At 42.3% G+C, this 25945-nt stretch overlaps 2 protein-coding genes and 1 non-coding gene across 10 annotated transcripts in view; all 3 read right to left on the bottom strand.

Moving 5' to 3' along the window:
- Nucleotides 1-25945, bottom strand: part of MTHFD1L (methylenetetrahydrofolate dehydrogenase (NADP+ dependent) 1 like) — a 236051-nt gene that overhangs the window by 153864 nt on the left and 56242 nt on the right. For all 8 annotated transcript variants that reach the window (XM_030809836.1, XM_030809837.1, XM_030809838.1 and 5 more), the window contains 6 exons: nucleotides 24661-24758; nucleotides 21726-21899; nucleotides 11100-11236; nucleotides 9286-9332; nucleotides 3467-3574; nucleotides 2519-2593 (listed from right to left, as the gene is read on the bottom strand). In XM_030809836.1, the coding sequence (XP_030665696.1) occupies nucleotides 2519-2593; nucleotides 3467-3574; nucleotides 9286-9332; nucleotides 11100-11236; nucleotides 21726-21899; nucleotides 24661-24758 (639 nt within the window). The remainder of the gene's footprint in view (nucleotides 1-2518; nucleotides 2594-3466; nucleotides 3575-9285; nucleotides 9333-11099; nucleotides 11237-21725; nucleotides 21900-24660; nucleotides 24759-25945) is intronic.
- LOC115834511 lies at nucleotides 8704-8806 on the bottom strand. Its single transcript, XR_004029459.1, has one exon. It is a non-coding gene; the product is annotated as a U6 spliceosomal RNA (small nuclear RNA).
- Nucleotides 12157-13307, bottom strand: LOC100605831 (ADP-ribosylation factor-like protein 4A). Its single transcript, XM_003255881.4, has one exon. The coding sequence runs from the start codon at nucleotides 13205-13207 to the stop codon at nucleotides 12479-12481; it is 729 nt and encodes a 242-aa protein (XP_003255929.2). The 5' UTR covers nucleotides 13208-13307; the 3' UTR covers nucleotides 12157-12478.

The raw sequence follows: 25945 nt of genomic DNA, 5'->3' as shown, positions 1-25945 counted from the left end.
TCCATCTCAAAAAACAAAAAAAAACAAAAAACAAACAAACAAAAAACAAACAAAAAAACTAAACTAAACTGAACTTTGACTGAATTATAAGTTAGGCCAAGTCAGACAAATACCTAGGGCCAGATTTCTTCTACGAGTAAGATACTGCGAGTTTGTAATAGACTCTGAAAAGGATTGATCTGAAGATGTCCTGCGGTGGACAGCATACAGCTAACTACCACTTGTGCCTGCTACTGGCTGCGTCAGCCAGGGGCTCCCTGGGCTGCTCTATGTGGCCACCGTGTACCCTGCTCAGAAGAGACATAAACTGCTGTCCATCCATATAATTGATGCCACAGTTCATTAGTTTTCAAATACAAATACCGGTAATTCAAGTTAAGTTTATTCCTATGTTTCAAAATAAGTTATTCCTAATTCATGGAAGAGAAAAAAAAATTAAAACTTTTAATGCCCAGCCAATTTTTAAATTTTTTGTAGAGACAGGGGTCTTGCTATGTTGCCTGGGCTGGTCATGAACTCCTGGGCTCAAGCAATCCTCTTGTCTTGGCCTTCCAAAGTGCTGAGATTACAGGGGTGAGCTACCGTGCCCAGCCAAGAAATCTTCCTATTTATTTTGTGTAAATAAAACATTTTAAGAAAGTGATTTTTGGCTGGGTGTGGTGGCTCATGTCTGTAATCCCAGCACTTTGGGAGGCTGAAGCAGGTGGATCACCTGAGGTCAGGAGTTTGAGACCAGCCTGGCCAACATGGTGAAACCTTGTCTCTACTAAAAATACAAAAAATTAGCTGGCATGGTGGTGGGCACCTGTAATCCCAGCTACTCAGAAGGCCGAGGCAGAACTGCTTGAACCTAGGAGGCAGAGGTTGCAGTGAGCCGAGATTGTGCCATTGCACTCCAGCCTGGGCAACAGAGCAAGACTGACACACACACACACACACACACACACACACACACACACACACACAAATAGTGATTTTTTTTTTTTTTTTGAGACAGAGTCTTGCTCTGTCGCCCAGGCTGGAGTGCAGTGGCGCGATCTCGGCTCACTGCAAGCTCCGCCTCTCGGGTTCACACCATTCTCCTGCCCCAGCCTCCCGAGTAGCTGGGACTACAGGCACCTGCCACCATGCCTGGCTAGTTTTTTGTATTTTTAGTAGATACGGGGTTTCACCATGTTAGTCAGGATGGTCTCGATCTCCTGACCTCAGGATCCGCCTGCCTCGGCCTCCCAAAGTGCTGGGATTACAGGCGTGAGCCATTGTGCCCAGCAAAATAGTGGTTTTTAATGAAGCATAAAAAAGATCTGGGAAACAGAAACTGCATGTTGTTACAGCTGCTGAGGATGGAATTACTCACTACTTCAACACACTGAACTTGGTTCAGTAAGAGGCAGGAGGTGAATTTTTAAAACCACTTAATACCAACCAGTAAGGTTGTAAGTTATACCATTTAGGGTTATTTTTTAGTCTCTGAAACAGGGCTAGTAGCAAGCAATATGATTAGAAGACCAGAGGCAGCAAATGGCATCAGAAAAAAGATAAGACAGGTTTTAAGAATTAAGATGGCATACGCAAGTATAATTGTAGTGTTTGCTGCAACAAAAACATAGATGAGGCTGGGCGCAGTAGCTCACGCCTGTAATCCCGGCACTTTGGGAGGGCAAGGTGGATGGATCACCTGAGGTCAGGAGTTTGAGACCAGCCTGGCCAACATGGTGAAATCCCATCTGTACTGAAAATACAAAATTTAGCTGGGCGCAGTGGTGTGTGTCTGTAAATCACAGCTACTTGGGAGGCTGAGGCAAGAGAATCACTTGAACTAGGGAGGCGGAGGTTGCAGTGAGCTGAGATCATGCCACTGCACTCCAGCCTGGGCAACAAGAGTAAAACTCTGTCTCAAAAAAACAAAACAAAACAAAAAACCACAAATGAGATAGATGAGTTTTCAAAGGTTATCTTATAATTTCCTAGAAATTTAACAAATTTCATAAAAATATTTCACTTTAGAAAGAGAAGGACTCACCAAAAATTCTAATTTGTTATTTTTTTTTTTAAGAGATGGGATCTTGCTGTGTTGGCCAGGCTGGTGCAGTGGCTATTCAGAGGCGCCATCATGGTGCACTATAACCTTGAAGTCCTTGGCTCAAGCAAACCTCTCACGTCAGCATCATGCGTAGCTTGGACTACAGGTATGTATGTGCTCCTGTGCCCAGCTAATTTGTCAGTTGACTAGGGTACTCATAAATTAGCAAAACAGTCCTCTAATTTCATAGATGAAGAAACTGAGATGGAAAAAGGTTAATTAATTTGTCCACCTGGCTCTTGTGTGTAGAACCAGGGTTCAGGCTTCGAACACTGTGCTCTCTCTGCTCCAGTATTCGGTCTCCATAGAGTTTAATACCCAAAAGGATATCTGAAAACCAAAGTCAAACTAAGTTGAAAATTTCAGGCTTTGACAATCTTTCTGATGTGTTTCTAGGATATTTTCTTTTTAAAGAATTGCTAACTGGAAACTTACTTTTAGCCGAGCAAGTTGAATTTCTGAAAATTCTCTGACACCATTCACTAAAGGAACCAGCCGATTATACAGAGCCTAAAAACACAAACAAAAATGAGACCACACAAAAGTTAATTGTCCATGAACTTGAACAATTCATAGGATATGACAAAAATTCTTTGCATTTATAACCAAACTACTCAGATAAAAGACCCTATTAAAATTTGTGGGCTAATATAAACAATGTTGACTTAAATTCTGTCATTTTCATAAAACTGACAAGATCTGAAAAAACACACATTGCAAAGAGTTTGCATAAATATATTTCGTGATCTATATCGCTACAACTACCATATGAAGATGTATGTGGATTATGTAGCAAAGACTCACTGAGGAACTACTTTAATTAAAGACCAGTGAGGACTCTTGTTGTAAAACGTGCCAGAAGGTACCCCTTTTATCTATGTCCTATGTCTGTGAGGAATTAGCTTCTGGTGGGCTGTCCCCTTTGGGGATGTGGTTTAACTCTTAAACTACAAGCACATGAAGCCCAATAAGGGTCTCTGACATCTTTTCAGCACATCTAAAATAGCTCCGCATAACATTAGTCTTAAAACGACATCTGTCCAATCCCCTTAGAATAGATTAGAGATTGGACCTGTGACCAGAATGAAGAGAACTGGTCTACCTACCATCTTTAAAACTAAAGACTCATCTTAGAGAATATTTGGCTTTTACAACATACTACAATTCTCCCAATAACTTGGCAGTACTCATAATCCCATTTGAGAATCTGATCAAAGGATGGCTCCTTCTCCTTGGGAAATAGGGACATATGTAAAAATCACAAAATTGAATTGAATAACATTTCAGAGTTTGCAGACATCAGAATTCTTTCCACAAACTCCTTAAGAATCCAGGAATTCCAGGATACAATACCCAAAATGGCTAGCAAGGCATCCTTCTCACCTTATCTGTTTGTGTGTTTTCATGAAGAATCCTTGTGTCAATGGCGGCAGCCAGCAAGTTATTGGCAGCGGTGATGGCGTGGATGTCTCCAGTCAAGTGAAGGTTGAACTACAGAAATAAGATATCTTTCTATTTACTTATTTTCAGAAATAGGGTCTCGCTTTGTCGCCCAAGCTGGAGTGCAGTGGCATGATCATAGCTCACTGTATTTTCAAACTCTTGGGCTCAAGCAATCCTCTCACCTCAGCCTAGTGAGTAAGCTGGGACTATAGGTGCACACCATTGTGCCTGGCTGATTTTTGAATTTTCTGTAGAGACGGGGGTCTTGCTGTGTTGCCTAGGCTGGTTATGAGCTCCTGGGCCACTGTGCTCAGCTAAGACATCTTCCTATTTGTTTTAAACAACTATGGAATTTAAGGACTGAATAAATAAAATAGCATGCAAATTACATATCCTTATAATGAACTGAGTCTATAGGAACACCTAAATCAGAAAATCAAGGTCAAGGTCTTCCACGTGACAACAAAGAACCTTTGAGCAATTGCTCAGATCATAACTTCTTCCATCCTCAGGTTAAGGCAAAGCATTCTGATGCATTTAATAATGAATCTTATAGTCACTCACTTTACGTTTATTCATTGTTTTATTATCTAGAAAACAGTATCATATCAAATATACTTTGGAATGAGGCAGGGCATAAAATAAACAGTAACAATAAAATAATACGAAATATTACAGAATTTTGGAGAAATAAATTATTTTACCCTCATGACTCTACTCATTCTGTTATTTTCCTTCCAGTCTCATGAGCACTCATGAAATCAGCTTCCTACAAACTTCCAAGTTTCGTTTTTCACAAAACTTTTTCTATAATAATCTTTCGTATAGTTTATAGAGGCTGTATATGGTAGATGTACCAAAAGTTTCAGGCTGGATACATACACTACTACCAAATGTTCACTTTTACAAGGAAGGCCACAGTTATAAAGCATACACACAAATAGCTTTTCCTTTTTTTTAAAAAAATTAATTGCTAATGAGTAGTATATTTTCAGGAGAGTAGTTACTAGGTTAAATGAGCTTTCTTTCTTTTCTTGTTTTTTTTTTTTGTAGAGACGCAGTCTCACTGTTGCCCAGGTTGGTCTCAGACTCCTGGGCTCAAGTGATCCTCTTGCTTCAGCCTCCCAAAGTGCTAGGATTCCAGGCATGAGCCACCACGCCCAGCCCTTGGGATCTTGATAATATCACCAAATTGCTTTCTGAAAGGGATGAAGTATTTTTATTTTATTTTATTTTATTTCGAGATGGAGTTGCACTCTTTCACCTAGGCTGGAGTGCAGTGGCATGATCTCAGCTCACTGCAAACTCCGCCTCCCGGGTTCAAGCAATTCTCCTGCCTCCTAAGTAACTGGGACTACAGGCACCTGCCACCATGCCTGGCTAATTTTTGTATTTTTAGTAGAGATGTGGTTTCACCATGTTGGCCAGGCTGGTCTCGAACTCCTGACCCTGTGATCTGCCTGCCTCAGCCTCCCAAAGTGCTGGGATTACAGGCATGAGCCACCACACCTGGCCTTTGGGATCTTGATAATATCACCAAATTGCTTTTTGAAAGAGATGAAGTGTCATCTGCAAAACACTAGTAGTAGATCAGTTACTTCAGAAATAAAGTAACTTTTAGACTAAGAAATAATTTAATAGTTGAGAAAGTTATTCTTTTTAAAGCTGCATTTCCTTAATTTCTTCGAAGATTAAATATTTTCTTGTTAAAATTTTACTTTATAACATAAAATAACGTTAACTGGAGAAAACATGAAAAATTACATATCTTTATATATTTTATAAATATATATTTGTACTTTTAAATATTGGAATCATAACATCATAACAGTTTATACTTTAGCTCTTACACTCTCAATATAGCAAGCATTTTTACATCATTAAAGAGTCTGCAAAATATAGTTAACTTGATGTCCTATTATTATCCCATTTTTTAATGTTATAAACTATGTGACAGTATATTTAATTTGAAATGATCTATTTTCCCATACATTCATTTTTTTCCTTAGGGTACACTAAAAATGAATTTATTTGGGCCCAAAGGATATGCACGGTAAAACACTTAATATGTATTTCTACTCTTCTTCCCAAAGTGTTTTTATCAACATACACTTCCCAGCAGTGTGTGGGAGTCCATTTCAATTTCTTTGCCAAAATTTGGTATCATAACTATTTTGAAAAATCCAATTTTGTCAATTTGACAAGTAAAATGTTAACTGATAGTGGTTTTATTTTTATTTATTTATTTAGAGACGGAGTCTCGCTCTTGTTGCCCAGGCTGGAGTGCACTGGCGTGATCTCGGCTCACTGCAACCTCTGCCTCCCAGGTTTGAGTGATCCGCCTCCCTCAGCCTCCCAAGTAGCTGGGATTACAGGCGCCTGCCACCACGCCCAGCTATTTTTTGTATTTTTAGTAGAGACGGGGTTTCCCCATGTTGGCCAGGCTGGTCTTGTACTCCTGACCTCAGGTGATCCACCCACCTCGGCCTCCCAAAGTTCTGGGATTACAGGCATGAGCCACCGTGCCCGGCCTGATAGTGGTTTTAATGTAGATTTATTTACTTGATTATTGGTGAAGATGAATACGCATTTAGTTAATATTTCTTTTCCGATGTTTCTATTGAACTCTTTGGCCATTTCACAACTGGAATGTAAGTTTTTCTTTCCAGCCGTCTACTTGATGTCCACCTGCATGTTTCATAGGCCTCTAAACTGAGTCCCTCCTTCTGACTACCACCCTCCACCACACCCCACACCACACAGTTCAAAGCTCATACCATCACTCCCCTGTTCTCTGCCTCAACAAATGAGTCTACTGAGTTGCTCAAGCCAGTACCCTGGATGTTGTCCTTGAATCCTCCTCTTTTCTCACCCCCAACATCTATTCCTGCAAACATCAGCAAACAAATCTTAAACTGTTTTTTCCTCTTTTCCATCCTCACTGCCCCCATCCTGGGCCAAGTCACTGACATCTTTCCCTAGGCTATTTCCATAGTCTTCCTCCTGGATTCATCGTGTCTACTGAGAGGCCCCTGGTCCCTTCATCACACAGAAGGCAGGGTGATTTTAATAAAACTCAATCTGCATTGTGTTATCTGTCAAGAGCCCTTCAATGGCTGACCTTGGCACTTCAAATAAAATCCAGGTTCTTGGCTACAAATTGCAATCGCTCAACAGGGCTGGCGCCTGCACACTTCTCTACCTCAACCCCCCCCACTCCCGCTGGCCCACAGGGCTCCAGCCACGCTGGTGTCCTCCAGTTCCCTGAACAGGCCACACCCTTTCCTGCCTCAGGACTTTCCCACCAGCAGTTCCCACTGGCTGAATGCTCTCCCTCATTCTTCACAAGGCCGGCTCCTTCCCATCCTTCCAGTCATAGTCCTCAGTCCATCTGGAATTTATTCTAATATTTTCCCTTATGGTGATTTATTACGTTCCGTCCAGTACATATTGTCTGTGCCTGGCACACAGTCAAGAAACATCCACTAAGCGTCAGGCACGGTGCTCAGAGCTGGGAGGATACAGATGAAGAAAAGACTAGAGGCACTCAATTTCAAGGAACAAACTACCTGAGTGTGTCTGGCCCACTCCACTCTCATAAGGTAGATCTCTTGGCCGGGCATGGTGGCTCACGCCTGTAATCCCAGCACTTTGGGAGGCTGAGGCGGGTGGGTCACCTGAGGTCAGGAGTTCAAGACTGGCCTGACCAACACGGTGAAACCCCATCTCTATTAAAATACAAAAATTAGCTGGGCGTGGTGACAGGCGCCTGTAATCCCAGCTTCTTGGGAGGCTGAGGCAGAAGAATCACTTGAACCCAGGAGGCAGAGGTTGCAGCGAGCCGAGATCGCACCATTGCACTCCAGACTGGGTGACAGAGCAAGACTCCATCTCAAAAATAAAGAAAAGAAAAGAAAAGAAAAAAGAAAAGAAAAAAGAAAAGTAGCTCTCTCCTCCAAGCCATGCAGCTGATGCCCTAAACCGCTGGGACACCAATGTCCTTCCAATTTGCTGGCTAAACCCGAGCCACTCCCCTGTGTATGCCCCTTGTACACCATCTCTAATTTGGCCTCCTGGTTCTGGGTCTTGCTGGCTCGTGAATGGTACCCACGCCCATTCTGACCTGAAGCCTGTGACAATTTTTTTCAGCAGTGCCTTGGACTATTCTTTCTCACCCCCATTCCCAGTATTTGAAGTTTCTACAGATTTTCTCTTTAGCTTCCCTGACACTCAGACCTCCATGGGTAAACACTTCTATTCCTTTAACAAAGTCAACAAGTACTTTCTAGTGAGTTCCTACCATGTGCTGGGCACTCTGCTCAATGCTGGGACCTGGGACCTCAAGAAAGGCCCACAACTCGTCACAGCCAACTGAACCAGATAGCCGTAAAAATAGAGGGAGTCCGTGGGGTAAAGAACCTTGACAAAAAACCTTGACTAAACTGGGTAAAGAGGACAGAAAAGGAAGAATGTTCCAGGCATGGGAAAATCCTGGAACCGACAGAGAAAAGGAAAAGAGTCTGCAAGGGCTGGGCACCGTGGCTCACGCCTGTAATCCTAACACTTTGGGAGGCCGAGACCAGCAGATTGCCTGAGCTCACGAGTTCCAGACAAGCCTGGCCAACATGGTGAAACCCTGTCTCTACTAAAATACAAAAAATCAGTCAGGCACAGTGGCAGTTGCCTGTAATCCCAGCTACTCAGGAGGCTGAGGCATGAGAATTGCTTGAACCTGGGAGGCAGAGGTTGCAGTGAGCTGAGACTGTGCCACTGCACTCCAGCCTGAGCAACAAAGCAAAACTCTGTCTCAAAAAAAGAGTCTACAAGGAGCTTGACGCAGTGGAGAGAAGAAGGCAGGTGGGGACCTGTGGACAGAAAAGCAGGAGCAGCCGCCCACGAGGACCTCCTGTGCTGTGCTGGAGGGTGACAGGCAACGGCGGCAATGACAGAACAGGAAAGTGACCTGCTCAGATTTGGGTTTTGGAAGATTGCCCAGGCCCCACCGAATGATAAGGCTGATGCGGAGAATGAAACTGAAAAGAACTGGTCACTGGTTAGTTACAGGCGACAAAGAGGTTATGTGGAACAAAGGTGGAGTTCTTACAGAAGCGAGAATTAACAACATCAGTTCTTTTTGACCATTTTCCTCTGGAACTCTTTTATTTTGGAGTCTTTTATTTTTAATGGGACACTTCACAAATTTGTGTGTCATCCTCGTGCAGGGACCATGCTAATCCTCTCTGTGTCATTCCAGTTTTAGTATCTGTGCTGCCAAGGCACGCACGGGAGCCTGAATTGACAGAGGGGAAGCGTCGAGTCTTCGTGAACCTGGCAGTACAGCCGATGATAAGGGAGGCACAGACCCACATTCTCTCATCCAGACCCGCAAGGCCAGCAGGGTTTCAAGATTCAGAATTTTTTGGAGTTTAGGAAGGCAGTGTTATTTACATGTAGTTTATTTGTAAAACACCCCAAGCAGGGGCCAGGTCAGCACCTGTTAATCAAAAATAATTTTTCCACAGCAATGTATATGAATATTCATGCCAAGTAGCACATACAAAATCCATATAATTATAGCTCATCACAGTAAATACTAGGATTTGTCACTGCATGGGTTATGCAAACATTTTGGGGTTTCAGAGCCTTAATGACTTCGGGATTATGGATGAGGGTCTGTGGGCCTGTGTGGATGGGAGCAGAGACAAGATGTCAGGAAGGAAACACAGTCATAGCTGACCTGCATCTCTTCAAGGTCTTACCTCCTCCATGGGGATGACCTGGGCGTATCCACCACCCGCGGCTCCTCCTAAACAACAGAGCAAGAGGCATTTCAAACGGGTCACCAAGTACAGCTGCCACGATGGACACAGCTCCCCAAACCCAACAGAGAGGCGTCACACCCAAGATGAAGTAACAAAAGGCAGTGAGAGATACTAATGGTTATATCCAAGCAGAACAGAAAAAAAAAAAAAAAAAAGTTGACACTGTCTAACTATACCTGTTTCTTTGCTTAAAAAAAAAAAAGGTAAAAATAGAGCAGATGTCATTACTGTAAAACATACCAGGATATGAGAATATTTTGTTAATTTATTATTAGATCTCTGTGACTATACTTTATCTAAATCAATTGTATATGATTTCATATCTGAGAAAACTTTGTTTAAAAAAAATACACTGTGGCTGGGCGAGGTGGCTCATGCCTGTAAACCCAGCACTTTGGGAGGCTGAGGCGGGCGGATCACTTGAGGTCAGGGGTTTGAGACCAGCCTGGCCAACATGATGAAACCCCATCTCTATTAAAAATACAAAAATTAGCTAGGCATGGTGGCGGGCGCCTGTAGTCCCAGCTACTCGGGAGGCTGAGGCAGGCGAATCACTTGAAACTGGGAGGCGGAGTTTGGAGTGAGCCGAGATTGCACCACTGCATTCCAGGCATTCACCACTGCATTCACTGGGCAACCAAGTGAGACTCTGTCTCAAAAAAAAAAAAAAAAAAAAAAAAAAAACAACCAAAAAACCACCGCATAACCACCTCAAATGAGTAAATTATAGACTTCAATTTTTGAGTATGTGAGATTTGTCATGCTGCGTATCCCTCAAAATGTTGGTTGTTAGAGTAAAAGGACTTCTCTTTCCTAAAGCAGTAACAACACCGCCCATGTGTGTATCATTTGATAGTAGCCCTCGTTCTTTACATGCTTTCTCATTTGATCCTCCCAACAACTGGGTGAGCCTGGTGCTGCTCTCAGCATTTTGGACTTTCAGAGATGAGGCTCTGAGAGGTTGTGACTGGCTCAAGTGGCCAAGGGTCACATCGCGGTAGGAAACACAGCTGTGACCAAAAACTTGGCCTTCTCGCTCCAACCCTAGTGTTCATTCCACTACACAATGCATGACACTCTGTGAGTTATCAGTGCTTTATGAGATACGTTATTAATATGTGTAACAGTAATATAAATACAGTATTCTTAAAAAATCACCAAGTGCCAAGGACAAACTAATTGTAGCAATAAACATCATTGTAAAGTGAGCTAAGGAATGATTTCATGATAAATCAAGGAAGAAAGAGTAATGAATGGGAAAGTGCCAGATATCAGCCCAACCACGGCCAAGGAGGAATTTCATCATGACTCGCTGTCCACAGCCAGTCCGTCTCCAGAGAGCTCTGCGGGCCCCACACAGCAACTCCAATGAGCCGAGACTAAGGCAGAGGGAAAGACCTTTCCCCGGGACTGGGATGATCAAACACCGATATGGATGGCCGTGTTTCAAGATCACTTGGCAAAGAAGGCCCTGATGAAATGGGAGACCGCACTCGAGGCGGGAGCCTTGAGCAACACAGCCCCAGGAACAGGCTCCTGAGGCGTCCAGTGAAGCCCTGGCAGCTCCCACTGCTCTTTTTCATGCCCAGGGGGAACCAACATGGGGTGACCACTATGTACGGAGTGTGCAGTGAAGAAATGTACCGGATCCCCTGAAAAGTCTTAACTCTTTATCTGTTGACAATGTTCTTTTTACAATTTTCTCCCCCCAACTTTGCCCTGAAAAGTACACTAGTTGTTAAAGACAGTACCTTTCACTCCAAACGTCGGTCCTTGGGAAGGCTGCCTCAAGCAGGCAAAGGAGTTGACATTCAGGTGTGCGGTCAGAGCCTGCACAAGCCCAATGGTAACTGTGCTCTTCCCTTCTCCAAGAGGGGTGGGCGTGATCCTGAGTTCGGGGGGAGAAAAGTGAATTTTATAATATTTCCCAGACAACCTATGCATAACCAGCCTAAGACACCAGAATCAAATCTGAGGGTGCTCATTCCAAAATGCACAACATAATTTAATTTTCTTGGGCTATTATGGTCTACCCACATCACACAGGACAGGCATAAGCTAAAGTCAAGATACAGACACACCTTTAATTACCAAGAGACCAAAAAAGGAAAAGTTATTGGGCAGTGCTAATAACAACATCAATTTCAAGAAAGGCCACAAAACCATTCGTCAAAATGGTTTAAATAATTCAGCTGATGGTGGGGCATTTCTTGCTGATGAGTATATAGCACTTGTTCTTCCTGAGCCATTTATTGGGGCAGGGTGTGGGCACAGGGCCTATGGTGTGGGGACAGGGCCTAGCTCAACGGTCCTTGGGTGAGTAGGGCACTGCCAGACTCTCGGGATTAGAAGGGATCCTAAAGTCCCCACTTGTCCTTCTCCTTCCAGATATCCCTGCCCAGGGCTTCTCCCTGCCATGCTTGAACACAGATGGTGATAAGGTCATGACCTCTGGGGTGACCCACTCATTTCCAGACAGCCGTTACAGTTCAAAAGTTCTTTGTTCTAAAGAGAAGGCATCTGCATTCTTGTTGTGTCCCAGCTCTTGGAGTCCTACACACTAAGCCTGATCCCTTTCCATATGACAGTCCTTCAAATATTCAAAAAGTCCATAGGCCTTGTGCATACTGTGGTGGAAACTTCCGCTCTTGAGAAGCTTATTGTTGATGACAACACTTTGCAAAACCAAATGTTCCCATGTTCATAACATCACAGTATTAGGTGTTGAAGAGAGCCTATTACATTAGCAAGTAAGGCCTCATAAAATTGTTCTTTAGTACACCATCAGCATCATTAAAAAATTTTTTCTTTCACTCTTTAAAGTTTTATTTCACTAACTTCAGGCCAAATTCCCACAACTGTGTTCTGGTCAATTTACTATCCTTGCTTGGCTTCCCCAAATGGTAGTACCAAAAGATTTGTGGGGTAGGGAGAAGAGACCACTTTAAGAAGCACTGCATTTACTCATCTTCCACAAGGCAACAGGGTTGGGCATCTGATTGTTCAACAAAACAAAGCTTTAACAGCATCCAGGAGGGGAGACAGGCAAACCATGCTGTAGACACTCTTCTATTTGTCAAAATCAGACCAGAGAAAACCTACTCCACACAGATATAATAGATATTGATATTCATCTTTTACTTTTCTGTTGCCGCAACATTTTTCTTCTTTTAATAATCATATCATGTAGTTTCTCAAGTCCTTCCTTTAGGCCATCTCCCAGGATTGCACAGGTAGGCTGCAAATGCCAAGGAGTTGATGAGCTCAGTTCACCCATTGCTAACAATTTCTCAATTTCTGAAAGACACAATGAGTTCCTCAAGTCTTGTTTGTTAGCAACTATAAGTACAGGGACTCCTTGATTTTCTGATATCCTAGTTATTTTGTGAAGTTCAATTTTGGCTTCTTCCATCCTTTCGATATCAACAAAGTCCACAACAAATACAATGCCATCTGTGCACCTGGTATACGACTTCCACAGTGGCCTTAATTTCTCCTGACCACCTACATCCAAGAAGTGAAAAGTGACTGTTTTAGAATTTCCCAAGGTTACCTTAATTTTCTCAGTGTTAAATCCTTTGGTAGGTACGGTATTTACAAATTCATTGAACTGCAGCCTGTATAAGACAGTTGTCTTTCCAGCACAGTCCAAACCCAGAATAACAATGTGGAAGGACTGAAATGAAGGCAGGTTGGACAGGATAGAAGTCTGGTCTGATAGCCCATTCCCCATTTCCAGGTGCAAATAAATGTCCCAGATTGAAATGCTTTTCTCTTCTTGCTTTAGAATTTCTCTTGGTAGCAGATCCAGCAATAAGACTGCTCCCGATCTGGAGTCTGGGTCCAAATGAGAAAGCATTGGCAGGCGTTTCTATGCAGGCATAAGCATCTCACGTCCTTCCAGCTTAGCTCTCAAGCATCGTTAAAAATTTTAAAGGCTGTCATTTGGGTTTACAATTTGGTCTTCCATGAGTTACTGTCAGCCATGTTGTCAAGGATACTCAACCACAACAAACCTAATAGAGTTTTCTGATCTACAAAACCTAGTAACCACAAAGAATGTCTTTAGAAGCGTCATCATACCCTGCAATTCCATGAGTCATTCATTCAGCAAATATTTATCAAGTACTGCTACGTACCAGGCATTGAGCTAGACCCTGGGGACAAAATGATGATCCAGTCAGACTCCATCTCTACCCTCACGAGCTTCCAGCTGATCTGAATACATTAGCAATTACGATAAATGTGACAAACACTAAGACAGGGAAATAGGGCAGTCAGACTGAATTATGAGGGTACATGGAAAAAGGATCTAACTAGATTTGAACATCTGGGAATGTTTCCTGTAGGAAGTAACATCTTACGTGAGACCTGACAAATTAATAAATGTTAACCAGATAAAACTGAGAGTGGATTGGGGCAGTTAATAGGAGAGGTGCTATGCTTCATATTTATGGGGTTAATTATTTGTATCCTCACTTGATAGATGAGGAAACTGAGGCACATAGTGTAAGCAACTTGCCCACAGTCACACAGCTAGTAAACAGTAGGGCTGGGAGGCAAAGCCAGCCATCTGACTTAACCAGGTTCTCCATGGATGGAAATCATAACTATAATTAGCCATTTAAAGCATGGAATGGGTAAGATCACCCAAGGACAGTACGCCGAGTGAGAAAAGGGATAAGGACAGAAGAGTTAAGCACATTTGCTTGTAATGAGTTGTCAGAAGAAGAGAGTCCAAAAGGAAACCAGGAAGGTGTAGTATAAAATAAGAGAACCCAGCAGCTGTGTGCAGTGGTTCATGCTTGTAATCCTAGCACTTTGGGAGGCCAAGGTAAAAGGATTGCTTGAGCTAGGGAGTTTGAGACCAGCCTGGGCAATACAGTGAGACCCTGTCTCTAAAAATACAAAAAAATAAGAGGACCCTGGAGAAGAAGGCAGAACATGACAGGAAGTCTCAGAAGGAGGCCAAGGATGAGACTGTTTCCAGAACAGGAAAGTCAAACGCCACTGAGGCAGGAAGCAGGATGAGGACCGAGAGTGGTCGGTGGATTCAGCAACAAGGAGGTTGCTGGTACCCGCTGTGGCCAGGAGCTGGTGAGCCTATCCTGACACTGCTGCATGGAGAAACCTAAGACTCCTGAAGCCACATGACCCTGGCTTATCAGTCACCTCTGCATCTGTCTAAATAGCAGATTTGCAGTGGGATCAACGTGAAAACTGAAAGTTATACAAAGATATTAATACTTCTGCTTGGAGTTAACTTTCTGTTTTCTTGGATACAACATCAATAAGGGCAGTTAAAAGCCCACAGGCGTTACAATCTTAGAAGAGCCTGTAAAGAAACTGTGGCATTAAACATGGTGTCATTTAAATACTGTACTGAGCATTTGGTGTTTGCAAAGGACTAAGTGGTTTACCTAAACTGTGTCACATGAAGGATTACATTTTCATTCCCAAGGATATGCTAGCATAGCTGCCCAAGAAAGCCAAAAGCAGACACGCCCAGAGATGACCTCCTCAAAACTCCAGCTAACCATCCAATTCTTAATTAGAAACACAGGACTGCTCAGCTTTCCGCCAACTAATACAATTCGGGAAAAATCACAAAGTAGGAAGTATTTATTGGGAGCAATAAAAGGAGAGCTACAATAAAAAAGCTTATTTCACCTCCTTCCTGCATTTGGTGTCAAAATTTGGTTTAGTTTTTCCCCCAGTATCTTTAGCTCAAATTCCAAATCATCAACAGCGATATACAAAAGAATAAGCACCAAGATAATCTAATTTCTCTTTCTTTCTTTCTCTCTTTTCCTTCCTTCCTTCCTTAAAGTAATCTAATTTCTCTTTCTTTCTTTCTCTCTCCTTCCTTCCTTCCTCCCTTCCTTTCTCTTTTTTTTTTTTGGAGACACATGGAGTTTTGCTCTTGTTGCCCAGGCTGGAGTGCAGTGGCGTGATCTCAGCTCACTACAATCTCTGCCTCCCAGGTTCAAGCAATTCTCCTGCCTCAGACTCCTGAGTAGCTGGGACCACAGGCACGTCACTACACCTGGTTAATTTTTGTATCTTTAGCAGAGACAGGGTTTCACCATGTTGGCCAGGCTGGTCTCAAACTCCTGACCTTGTGATCCGCCCACCTCAGCCTCCCAAAGTGCTGGGATTACAGGCATGAGCCACCACACCCAGCCCTCTAATTTCTTTTTCTATAGGAGCTTAGAGTTCATAGAGATGGAACTGTGATTTTTGTTCATTACCTTCCTCCACTTCTGGCAGATTTCTGTACCCCCTCTCTGATATCTAGAGCATTGATTATATGATTATTGTAGAATTTTTCAGATGGCTTCATGATAAGCATTCTGACATGCCTGTCTCGCCTACCAGGCCACACACTTGTTGAGGTAAAGGACAACGCTCACCCTCTTTGCACCCCTATCACATCACCTGTTCAGGGCACAGAACAGCAAAAAAGGATTGACAATGGAATGATGCCTTTTTTTTTTTTTTTTTTTTTTTGAGATGGAGTCTCACTCTCTTGCCCAGGGTGGAGTGCAATGGTGTGACCTCTGCTCATTGCAACCTCCACCTCCCGGGCTCAAGCAATTCTCTTGCCTCACCCTCTCGAGTAGCTGGGATTACAGGCACCCATCACCATGCCCAGCTAATTTTTGTATTTTTAATAGAAACAGGGTTTCATCACGCTGGCCAGGCTGGTCTCGAACTCCTGACCTCAAATGATCCGCCCGCCTTGGCCTCCCAAAGGGCTGGCATTACAGGCGTGAGCCACCATGCCCTGCCAGAATGATGTCTTTTTTAAGATGAGTATTATTTATTGGCAGTTACAGTAAAAATTGTCAAAGTACCTGTGACCATTTGGACACAATCTGAAAAGAAGTTTATAATTTACTCAAAGATAAAAAAGATGGCTTATCCAGAGAGAAGTGGTAAAACTTTGAACTATTCTTAAGACCCAGAATCTTGCTGAATAGCACCACTGCCACTAGCCATGGGCCTCACCATGCACTCCAAAACTACATGCTCAAGTAGCATATGAACATAAATCATCCATCCCAGGCATCTTTAGGGTCTAGGGGCTTTTTAAGCCATTTATTATCTAACAATAAACCCCACGGTGCATTTGGTTATGTTTCTCATTACACTTGACTTAGGTAAACGGTTCAAAGGCCCTGTGGGAAGTGGTTTCTTCCAAATACCTCTGTTTCGTTCTGGAAGTAGCACAAATAAAAGAAAATCTCACAGATATTTAAATAGTTACTCAAGGCAGAAAAGCCAAATCATAGAAAAGTCAGATTATTTTTACATTGTACCGAAATAAAGGGTTGAAACATTTTTAAAAAATCCAATAGGGTATTTGGCCCTCTGCAGCAAAAAAAAAAAAAAAAAAAAAAAAAGATGAAATGATGTGAATGATTCAAATTTTTCTTTAATGTGAAATTCAGTCTATTTCCAGATCAGTTTGGGCTGCTTTTTTAGCTGCTCTGTCCAACCAATTCAGGGAAATTCTAGAAACTTCTGCACAGAAATGGGTGCACGCCTGATGGAGACTGAGATTCAAATGCCCTGCAGCTGCACTCCAAGTCAAGTTCTCAAACAAAATTCCTTTTCATTAGTGTAACTGGGAAAATATGTAAAACTCATGAGTCCCTAAGATTCTTTTGGCATATTTCCCTGAACAATTCCCAATACTTCTCATTTTGTCAGGCAAAGCAAATAAAGTGATGTGTAGGTGTAAATACCATGCGATATGTAGTTGATGAAATGCAGATGATTCTGACTGAATAAGAAATCCTAAAGTTTGAAGAATGGCTTTTTAAAAGAATTAATCTGTTCTGCATTTGAGTTATTAATAATAGAAGGTTGTAAAAAATCTCATTGTTTTATATTTTAATCCCATTGCTGATATAGTTAAATCACATTTCTATATAAATTCAAAAAAGTAATAACAAATATATTGTTATTTAGTTTTATTTAAAAATTACTTGGGTATTTGAATTCTTCTAAAGCATGGAAAAAGATTTATGTTATAGTGTTCAGAGAAAAAGGCAGGACAAAAATGGTATTTATAGCCTGATCTCAGTGTGTAAAAAGATGAATGTATAAATAAAATATTGAGTTATGACAGACTTAGTTATCTCCTTTTTACTTTTCTTTATGTTAAATTTTTTACAATAAGCTAATATTATTTTCAGAATTAGAAAAGACTTTTAGAAAAAGGAAATAATTCTCCATTTAATGGAGGGGTCATTTATATTTTTAAAGAAGTTGCAACAGTGCATATAATAGTTTGATAACGTCATTTCCCCCTAACCCTTGACCTGGTCAAATGTAAAAATATGAAGATGATTTTTATTTCAAATTGACTTTTCACTTTAGATTACAAATGTTGCTTTAAACCAGTGCTACTTTTTGCTGTTTGTCTGTATTTTTTAAAGATGGGGTTTTGCTATGCAGCTCAGGCTGGTCTTGAACTCCTGGCCTCAAGTGACCCACCCACCTCAGTCTCCAGAGTAACTGGGTTATAGGCACAACCCATCATGCCAGGCCCACTTTAGGCTATCGATAAAATAGTTGCCTGTGACCTAAACTGATATCAATATTCAGCTATTAAAGGATTAGATACTGATGACAGTTTACACCCCTAAAAAATATATCATTTGTTGTGTTGGGGAGAAGGGGCTGTTCATTCTTCCCTTATAGAATCCAGTGTGGCTATTTCCTAAAAATCTTCAAGCTCTGCCACAAATGCATACATATATCATAAGCTTACCAGCACGGTTATTTTTTTCCAATATAGTTAAAAAAAAAAAGAGACAGGCCATTTAATTTTTGTTCCTTCAAAGGTCTTTGTTAGGTAAAGAAACTTGTATCAGAATTTCAGAAAAAGAATTGTTGATCCCTTGGTGTTTAATCTGTTCTTGAAAATTCATCTTTAATCTTCTTTTCTATTTACAACATGGCAGGCCAATTTCAGCTTGATTATACATATTAATGCTAGCAAAAAGCCAGCGTGGAGAAATGTTCTACTGGCCATGGACCGCATTGGCTGTAACCCCAGGCAGCCGTGCTAGCTAGCATTCTCCAGCATGAGGCTGGAGGCCCAGCTTTGTTTACAAGTAAGGAACCTGAAAACAATATCATCACAGCTTTGTTTTAGAACTATCAGTTTTGTGTTCCAAGCTAAGGTCAGGGCCATCCATATCTGGATTTCTGATTTTATTGACAAGCCCAAAATGGAGTAAAGCAGAGGGACTGGATAAGAAAATCTGCTGCAGGATTCTTCCTTTTCTTCCTTCATAAACAGACAACACATCCTACCAAGTTTTCCTTAAGTGTTCCTATCTAAACAGGGTGAGAAAGCCTGCAAACCCACCTACCAAGATCACCCAAAGCCTGGAAGAAAGGAACCAATTCCACAAATCAAATGCTTTTTCAAGGTCTTAACGGCCAAGAGTTTGTTTATTAATTGCAGACAAATATGCATCAAGCATACTGCCATAAAACCACCCTGACTAAACTATGCCCTAAACTCGGAGACCCTGGAGCCAATCTAACCAGAGGCAGCTCCTTGCAGGGTTTGGGCCCAGAGGGGGCCTGCAGGTAGAGCCAACCCCTCCCCTCAGCCAGGAACTTTCCCACGCTCGATTATGGGGACATTAAGTTTGGGGTTCTAGGTTGCAAAGGGCCTCAGGAATCTAACTGCAGTGAGCCTGGAAGCCTGAGGGAGAAGGGTGAAGCCACAGGCAACCAAGGTGTGGAGCAAAGGATGAATTCCTTACAACGCCAACTGCTGAGGGATTCTGAGAGGCCCTGGCTGTCTGTCCCTCTTACAAAAAAGCTACAGAAGCTGGGCATGATGGCTCACACCTGTAATCCTAGCACTTTGGGAGGAGGAGGCGGGCGGACCACTTGAGGCCAGGAGTTCAAGGCCAGCCTGGCTAATGTGGCGAAATCCCGCCTCTATAAAAACACAAAAATAGTTAGCCAGGCGTGGGGGTGCATGCCTGGAATCCCAGCTACTTGGGAAGCTGAGGCACAAGAATTGCTTGAACCCAGGGGGTGGAGGTTGCAGTGAGCCAAAATCGCAACAGTGCACTCCAGCCTGGGTGACTTCGTCTCAAAAAAAGAAAAGAAAAGCTATACAAAGAGAAGGAGAAAGAGGAGGAGAGGAAAATGGGAAAGGAGGAGGGAAAAGGGATTTGAAGAAATCACTATATCATTAAAGAGGTGATTTTTTTTTTTTTTTTTTTTTTTGAGACAGTCTTGCTCTGTCGCCCAGGCTGGAGTGCAGTGGTGCGATCTTGGCTCACCACAAGCTCCGCCTCCCAGGTTCACGCCATTCTCCTGCCTCAGCCTCCCGAATAGCTGGAACTACAGGTGCCCACCACCACACTTGGCTAATTTTTTTGTATTTTTAGTAGAGAGGGGGTTTCACCATGTTAGCCAGGATGGTTTCGATCTCATGACCTCGTGATCCACCCACCTCGGCCTCCCAAAGAGCTGGGATTACTGGTGTGAGCCACCACACTTGGCCTGTTTTGGATAATATTTTTGCTTTATTTGTAGTTATAAATAATTGAACTTACTTCTGGGGATTTTTCCTAAGGAGATAATTAAACAGATGCACAAATCCACATGCCCAAGGTGGTTAATTCTAGCAGTTTAAAATGGCAAAAATTGGGAACACTTTAATTGTCCATCAATAGAAAATTGGTCAAATAAGTTGTGGAACATCCCTATTCTATGTTCAAATTATTTTTCTGCATCAGTGCACTTGGACAATTAGAAACACTTAGAACTACCAGGGTAGCACTTATCGATGGAACTAGAGGTGCCAGAAGATGTGTAAGATGGGATCTCCACCCTCATCCTGGGCATTTTGCTACTCCCCCAGCCCCTGCTTCCCCAGCACGTTTAAGAATCTGGGATGTGGCCAGGTGCAGTGGCTCATGCCTGTAATCCCAGCACTTTGGGATGCCAAGGTGGGTGGTCAGGAGTTCGAGAAAAGCCTGGCCAACATGGTGAAACCCCATCTCGACTAAAAATACAAAAATTAGCTGGGCGTCGTGGCGCATGCCTGTAATCCCAGCTACTCGGGAGGATGAGGCAGGAGAATCGCTTGAACCTGGGAGGCAGAGGTTGCAGTGAGCCGAGATCATGCCACTGCACTCCAGTCTTGGCAACAGAGACTTTGTCTCAAAAAAAAAGAATCTGGGATGTGAGTGATGGAATGTTATGTTGTCATGAAAAATGGTGACATAGCTCAATATGCACTCACATGGAGCTCAGTATGCCACATATGCTTGAATAATCAGGTTGTTTACGGAAAAGCATGCCAGTGTGACCTCATCCTCATGGCTGAGAGACTCTATCAGCATCAAAACAGTCCTCCCAGGTCAACAGTTGTTTCCTCTGAGTGCTTGGGTTTGGGATGTTTTACTTTTTCACTTCTGTTTTCTGAATTTTTAGAATATTTCGACAATGAAACTACATGTTTTTATAACCAGAAAAAGAAATAAAGAAAAAAGCACTTACATTAATCATCAAGTACGTAAAAACAGTTACCTAGGAGTCAATTCCAATTACAAGAAATGTCTCTGCCTGACAAATAGGTTTTGTGCCTGAAGCCTTGTATACATCATAAGCAATAGTCACTGAAATGAAATTTCAAGGCAACAAAGGAATTTATATGGTCTCATGATGTTCCCTCAGGTCACACTGAATAAATATTTGAAATCCCTTGCTTTCTATCATCTTTTCAGCTAGTGAATGTACTTCTTTTTAAAAAAAGAAGGGGAAAAAGGCAAACACTCCTTTTCACAAAAACTATGAATTTGTCTTTTATAAAATAACCAACACAAATGAAAATGGCCCAACATTAGTTTTGAAATGCAGAAAAAGGGAAATAATGAGCCTTTGTAATGTGAATATATAAGTAAGATCAAGGATATTAACAGGAAAACATGTTTCATATGATTATCTGTACCTTTTCCATGAAAATATTTCAAGTAGAACACACAAAACAAACTGCTCAGTTCAAAATATTTTACTTTCAATTCCTATTTTGATTTTTATAATGAAAAATGAAATTCAAAAAGCCAAAGGGGAGCAGGGGTAATAACAACACGAGAAACAAAAGATAAAGCACTGCAACTTGTTTGACTTTATATTTTGTAGAGTTGACTGATTTGCTCTGCACTGAAAATAAAAACTTACCTCACACCAAATAAAGAAATGCCAAATGAAATGGACAAAATGTCAAATGTGAGAATAGGATGGATTGAGGGGTACGAGGAGAGAGATAAATAGGGAAGAGTTTTGTAAATATGTCTGCTTGGTCAAGTAGATGTTAGATGGTGTCTTACCCAGCAACTAAGACGTATTTTCCATCTGCTTGATCCTTTAACCTTTCTAGCACGGACAAACGTACTTTGGCTTTGCTTTTGCCATAGATTTCAATTTCATCTGCAAGCAATCCAATCTCCTTGGCAAGGACATCCACAGCTTTTGGAGTTTGTCCTCTTGAAATCTCAATGTCACTGAGGGGAAGACAACACGAAAGAGAGAAAAGGCTTCTCAGCTTAGGTGGTCACAACTGGAGTGAAAACAGCCACACATCACGCCAACAATGAAATCAATGCAATTGCTTTGGGGTCCTTTCTCCCAGGCAGTAATAAGCACAACTGCTAATAATTAACGTGTGTGAGAAAATGGTGCATCATTTTAGAAATGCAACTCCAAAAAACTCACAAAGATCCTAGAATTGTGTCCAGGTGGAAGTTTTGCCTTCCTGGCCATAATTTTTTTCTCTCTCTCTTCCCAGTCTCCTAAATTGAAGAGCTTAATCTTGAATAATGTGTAAGCTTTTGGCAGGCCGCAGTGGCTCACGCCTGTAATCCCAGCACTTTGGGAGGCCAAGGCAGGAGGATCAGTTGAGTCCATGAGTTTGAGACCAGCCTGGCCAACATAGCAAAATCCTGTCTTTACTAAAAATATAAATAAATTAGCCAGGTGTGATGGTGGCGCCTGTAGTCCCAGCTACTCGGGAGGCCAAGGCAGGACAATCACTTGAACTGGGAGGCGGAGGTTGAGGTGAGCTGAGATCGCGCCACTGCACTCCAACCTGGGCAACAGAGCGAGACTGTCTCAAAAAACAAACAAACAAACAAAACAAGCCAGGCATGGTGGCTCATGCCTGTAAGCCCAGCACTTTGGGAGCACAAGAGGGCAGATCACTTGAGGTCAGGAGTCTGAGACCAGCCTGGCCAACATGGTGAAACCCTGTCTCTACTAAAAATACAAAAATTAGCCAGATGTCCTCGCTTGAACTCAGGAGGTGAAGGTTACAGTGAGTGGAGATCAAGCCACTGCACTCCAGCCTGGGCAACAGAGCAAGGCTCTGTCTCAAAAACAAAACAAAACAAACACCTGTAAGGTTTTCTCTTTACTAGCTAAAGAGTCACAGAGACACCATCGCGATTTTCCGGGTAATTTATAAACTATTCAGCCTGCTTCTCTTTGCCCAGTGGGTCTAGAAATCAATGATTTCAAAGTAAATTCTTCTTGGGGGAGAAAAGGATTTAATTATTTAACAAGAAGAATTTACTTTGAAACTTTGGTACACAATTTGGTGGAATCCATCTTAATCTTTTTTAGCACCTTGTAAGTAGAAAATTATTGATTTACTTTTAAAATCTAAGGTCTTATAACAACAAAAATAACTCTAAAATAAGATATTTTATGAAACACATTGCACAAGCCCAGGGATGATATTACAAAGAACAACATTCCTCATTGCAACTTACATAATTAATGAACAGAGAGCATAACTGAGATGTTTCGTCTATTGCAGGCATGAAAACATGTCCAGGAGGGTCACACCCTCCTGGTGGGTAGAACTGAACCAGGGTGTTCAAGGAAATGGAGTTCAATTCTATAAAGCAACTGGGTATCAGGTAAAAAAATGAGTCAGGCCCGGTGTGGTGGCTCATGCTTGTAATCCCAGCACTTTGGTAGGCTGAGGCAGGTGGAACACCTGAGGTCAAGAGTTCAAGACCAGAGCAAGACTCTGTCTCAAAAAAAAAAAAAAAAAAAGTGTCAAATTACTAGAGGGATTTTATTTCCTCGGCACTCTGTGCATTCCAACATTGCTGGATGACATTACCTGGGGATGCACACCTGGCAGTATGCACACCTGGATAATGGGGGTGGGGCCAATTCCTTGGAGTGGGACAGACACAGATGACTCATTATCAGGCTGGAAAATGTGGCTGTCTGGTTCAGACGTCATCCCTACCCAATCATTCTAAACCACACACTAAGACTATGACCTACAGTTTATATTTCCAAATTTATAGATAGAATATGTAGCTCAGACCTCATCAAAGAGCACTCTGAGGAAAATATCCACCTTGACAAGCACAGACTATCCCATCAGATCGTTCTGAAGAAAGCCGAGCTCAGTTCCCACGTGGAATAATGTTTGGTTTGGGCGGTCCTTTATCCCCAGAGTAGAAACCTACATAGCCCTTAAGACCAGGCAGATATATATGTGTTGGGCATTTCTGACACTGAGGAGCATATTCCAAATATTACATTACCATATTTTGTCAAATTTAAAACCATTACTTCATGGACCACTAAGAAGAAAAAACACTGCCAGGCGTGGTGGCTCACGCCTGTAATCCCAGCACTTTGGGAGGCCGAGGTGGGCAGATCACCCGAGGTCAGGAGTTTGAGACTGGCCTGGCCAAAACAGCAAAACCCCCATCTCTACTAAAAACACAAAAATTAGCTGGGTGTGGTGGCGTGCACCCATAATCTCAGCTACCCGGGAGGCTGAGGCAGGAGAATCGCTTGAACCTGGGAGGTGGAGGTTACAGTGAGCTGAGATCATGCCATTGCACTCCAGCCTGGGCAACAGAGCAAGACTCCATCTCAAAAAAAAAAAAAAGGAAAAAAAAACCACTGCCATTAAATATAGGAAACATCATTGAAACTAAATTACTTAATATAAATTAATTTAAGAACATCATTAAAAAACACTGCCATTTAATATAGAAAACATCATTGAAATTTAAAAAAATGCCTTCTTAGAATTGACAGAACACAGTAATACATTCATTATGATTTAATTTTGGAGAATTTACAATAGAGAAAATAGGGTGGCAATTTAATGAATAGAGAAAATTATCTACCATCAAAACCACAGTACCATGAGTTGTGCTTCTCCCCCATGACTAACTGGGGCTAAGGCACTGTGCTGAGCTGACATCAGTGTAAATAAAACACCAGTGTTACCTTGGCACAGGGGAGAGAGGCTGAAGTTTCAAGCAGTGAAGTCTCCACCGCCTGTGCTGCTGTTCACGAAGCCACCTCCTTCCACTACTGACCATATTCTTCAGCAGGGATAGAGAGGAAAACATGTTAGAATGGTAAAAGCTGACAGGGCACGCACTTAAACCATGGAAATATTGTCTGTGGATGTTACAAAACAAGATTATCAAGTCGCACAATAAGCCAGGAGGATATTAGGAATATTTTTATTCACGTGTAACTAGGTTTGTAGGTTTTTCTTAAAAAGGAAAATGTGAAAACCACTAGTTAGATATACAACTATTCAATACCGCACTGAAGAGTTTGATAGTATTAAAAGAAGCTGCTCTGTTTCTTAAATATGCACGCATGAACTTGATGGTCCAGCTTAATTCTATAGTTCCCTTGCAGACTATTAGCTCTTCATACTTAACAACAATGAATCTGAGAATGTTTTTAAAAATGTACATCCAGGGTTATTTCAAGTCACAGGCCAGAACTTCTGACTATGTTCCCGGTTTTTGTTAAATTTAAAAAAGAAAAACAGGAAAATGTGAGAAAATACACTATTAAAAAATCCAGGTGTGGTGATGCGTACCTATAGTCCCAGCTACTCGGGAGGCTGAGGTGGGAGGATTGTTTGATCCCAGAAGTTTGAGGCTGCAATGAGTCAAGATCACACCACTGCACTCCATCCTAGCTGAGATTCTGTCTCTTTAAAAATAAACAAATAGGCCAGGTGAGGTGGCTCATGCCTGTAATCCCAGCACTTTGGGAGGCCAAGGTGGGCAGATCACTTGAGATCAGGAATTCAAGACCAGCCTGGGCAACATGGTGAAACCCTGTCTCTATTAAAAATACAAAAAGTAGGTCAGGCACAGTGGCTAACGCTTGTGATCCTCTTTGGGAGGCTGAGGTAGGCGGGATCAACTGAGGTCGGGAGTTTGAGACCAGCCTGACCAACATGGAGAAACCCCGTCTCTACTAAAAATACAAAATTAGCTGGGCGTGGTGGCGCATGCCTGTAATCCCAGCTACTCGGGAGGCTGAGGCAGGAGAATCACTTGAACCCGGGAGGTGGAGGTTGCAGTAAGCCAAGATCGCACCATTGCACTCCAGCCTGGGCAACAAGAGCAAAACTCCATCTCAAAAAATACAAAAAAATTAGCCGGGCGTGGTGGCATGTGCCTGTAATCCCAGCTACTCAGGAGGCTGAGGCAGGAGAATCACTTGAGCCTGGGAGATGGAGGTTGCAGTGAGCTGAGATGGC

The sequence above is a fragment of the Nomascus leucogenys genome, chromosome 3 (assembly GCF_006542625.1).
Source record: "Nomascus leucogenys isolate Asia chromosome 3, Asia_NLE_v1, whole genome shotgun sequence".
Lineage (NCBI taxonomy): Eukaryota > Metazoa > Chordata > Mammalia > Primates > Hylobatidae > Nomascus > Nomascus leucogenys.
Note: the sequence above shows the minus strand (reverse complement) of the source record. Positions and strands in the feature narration are given on the sequence as shown.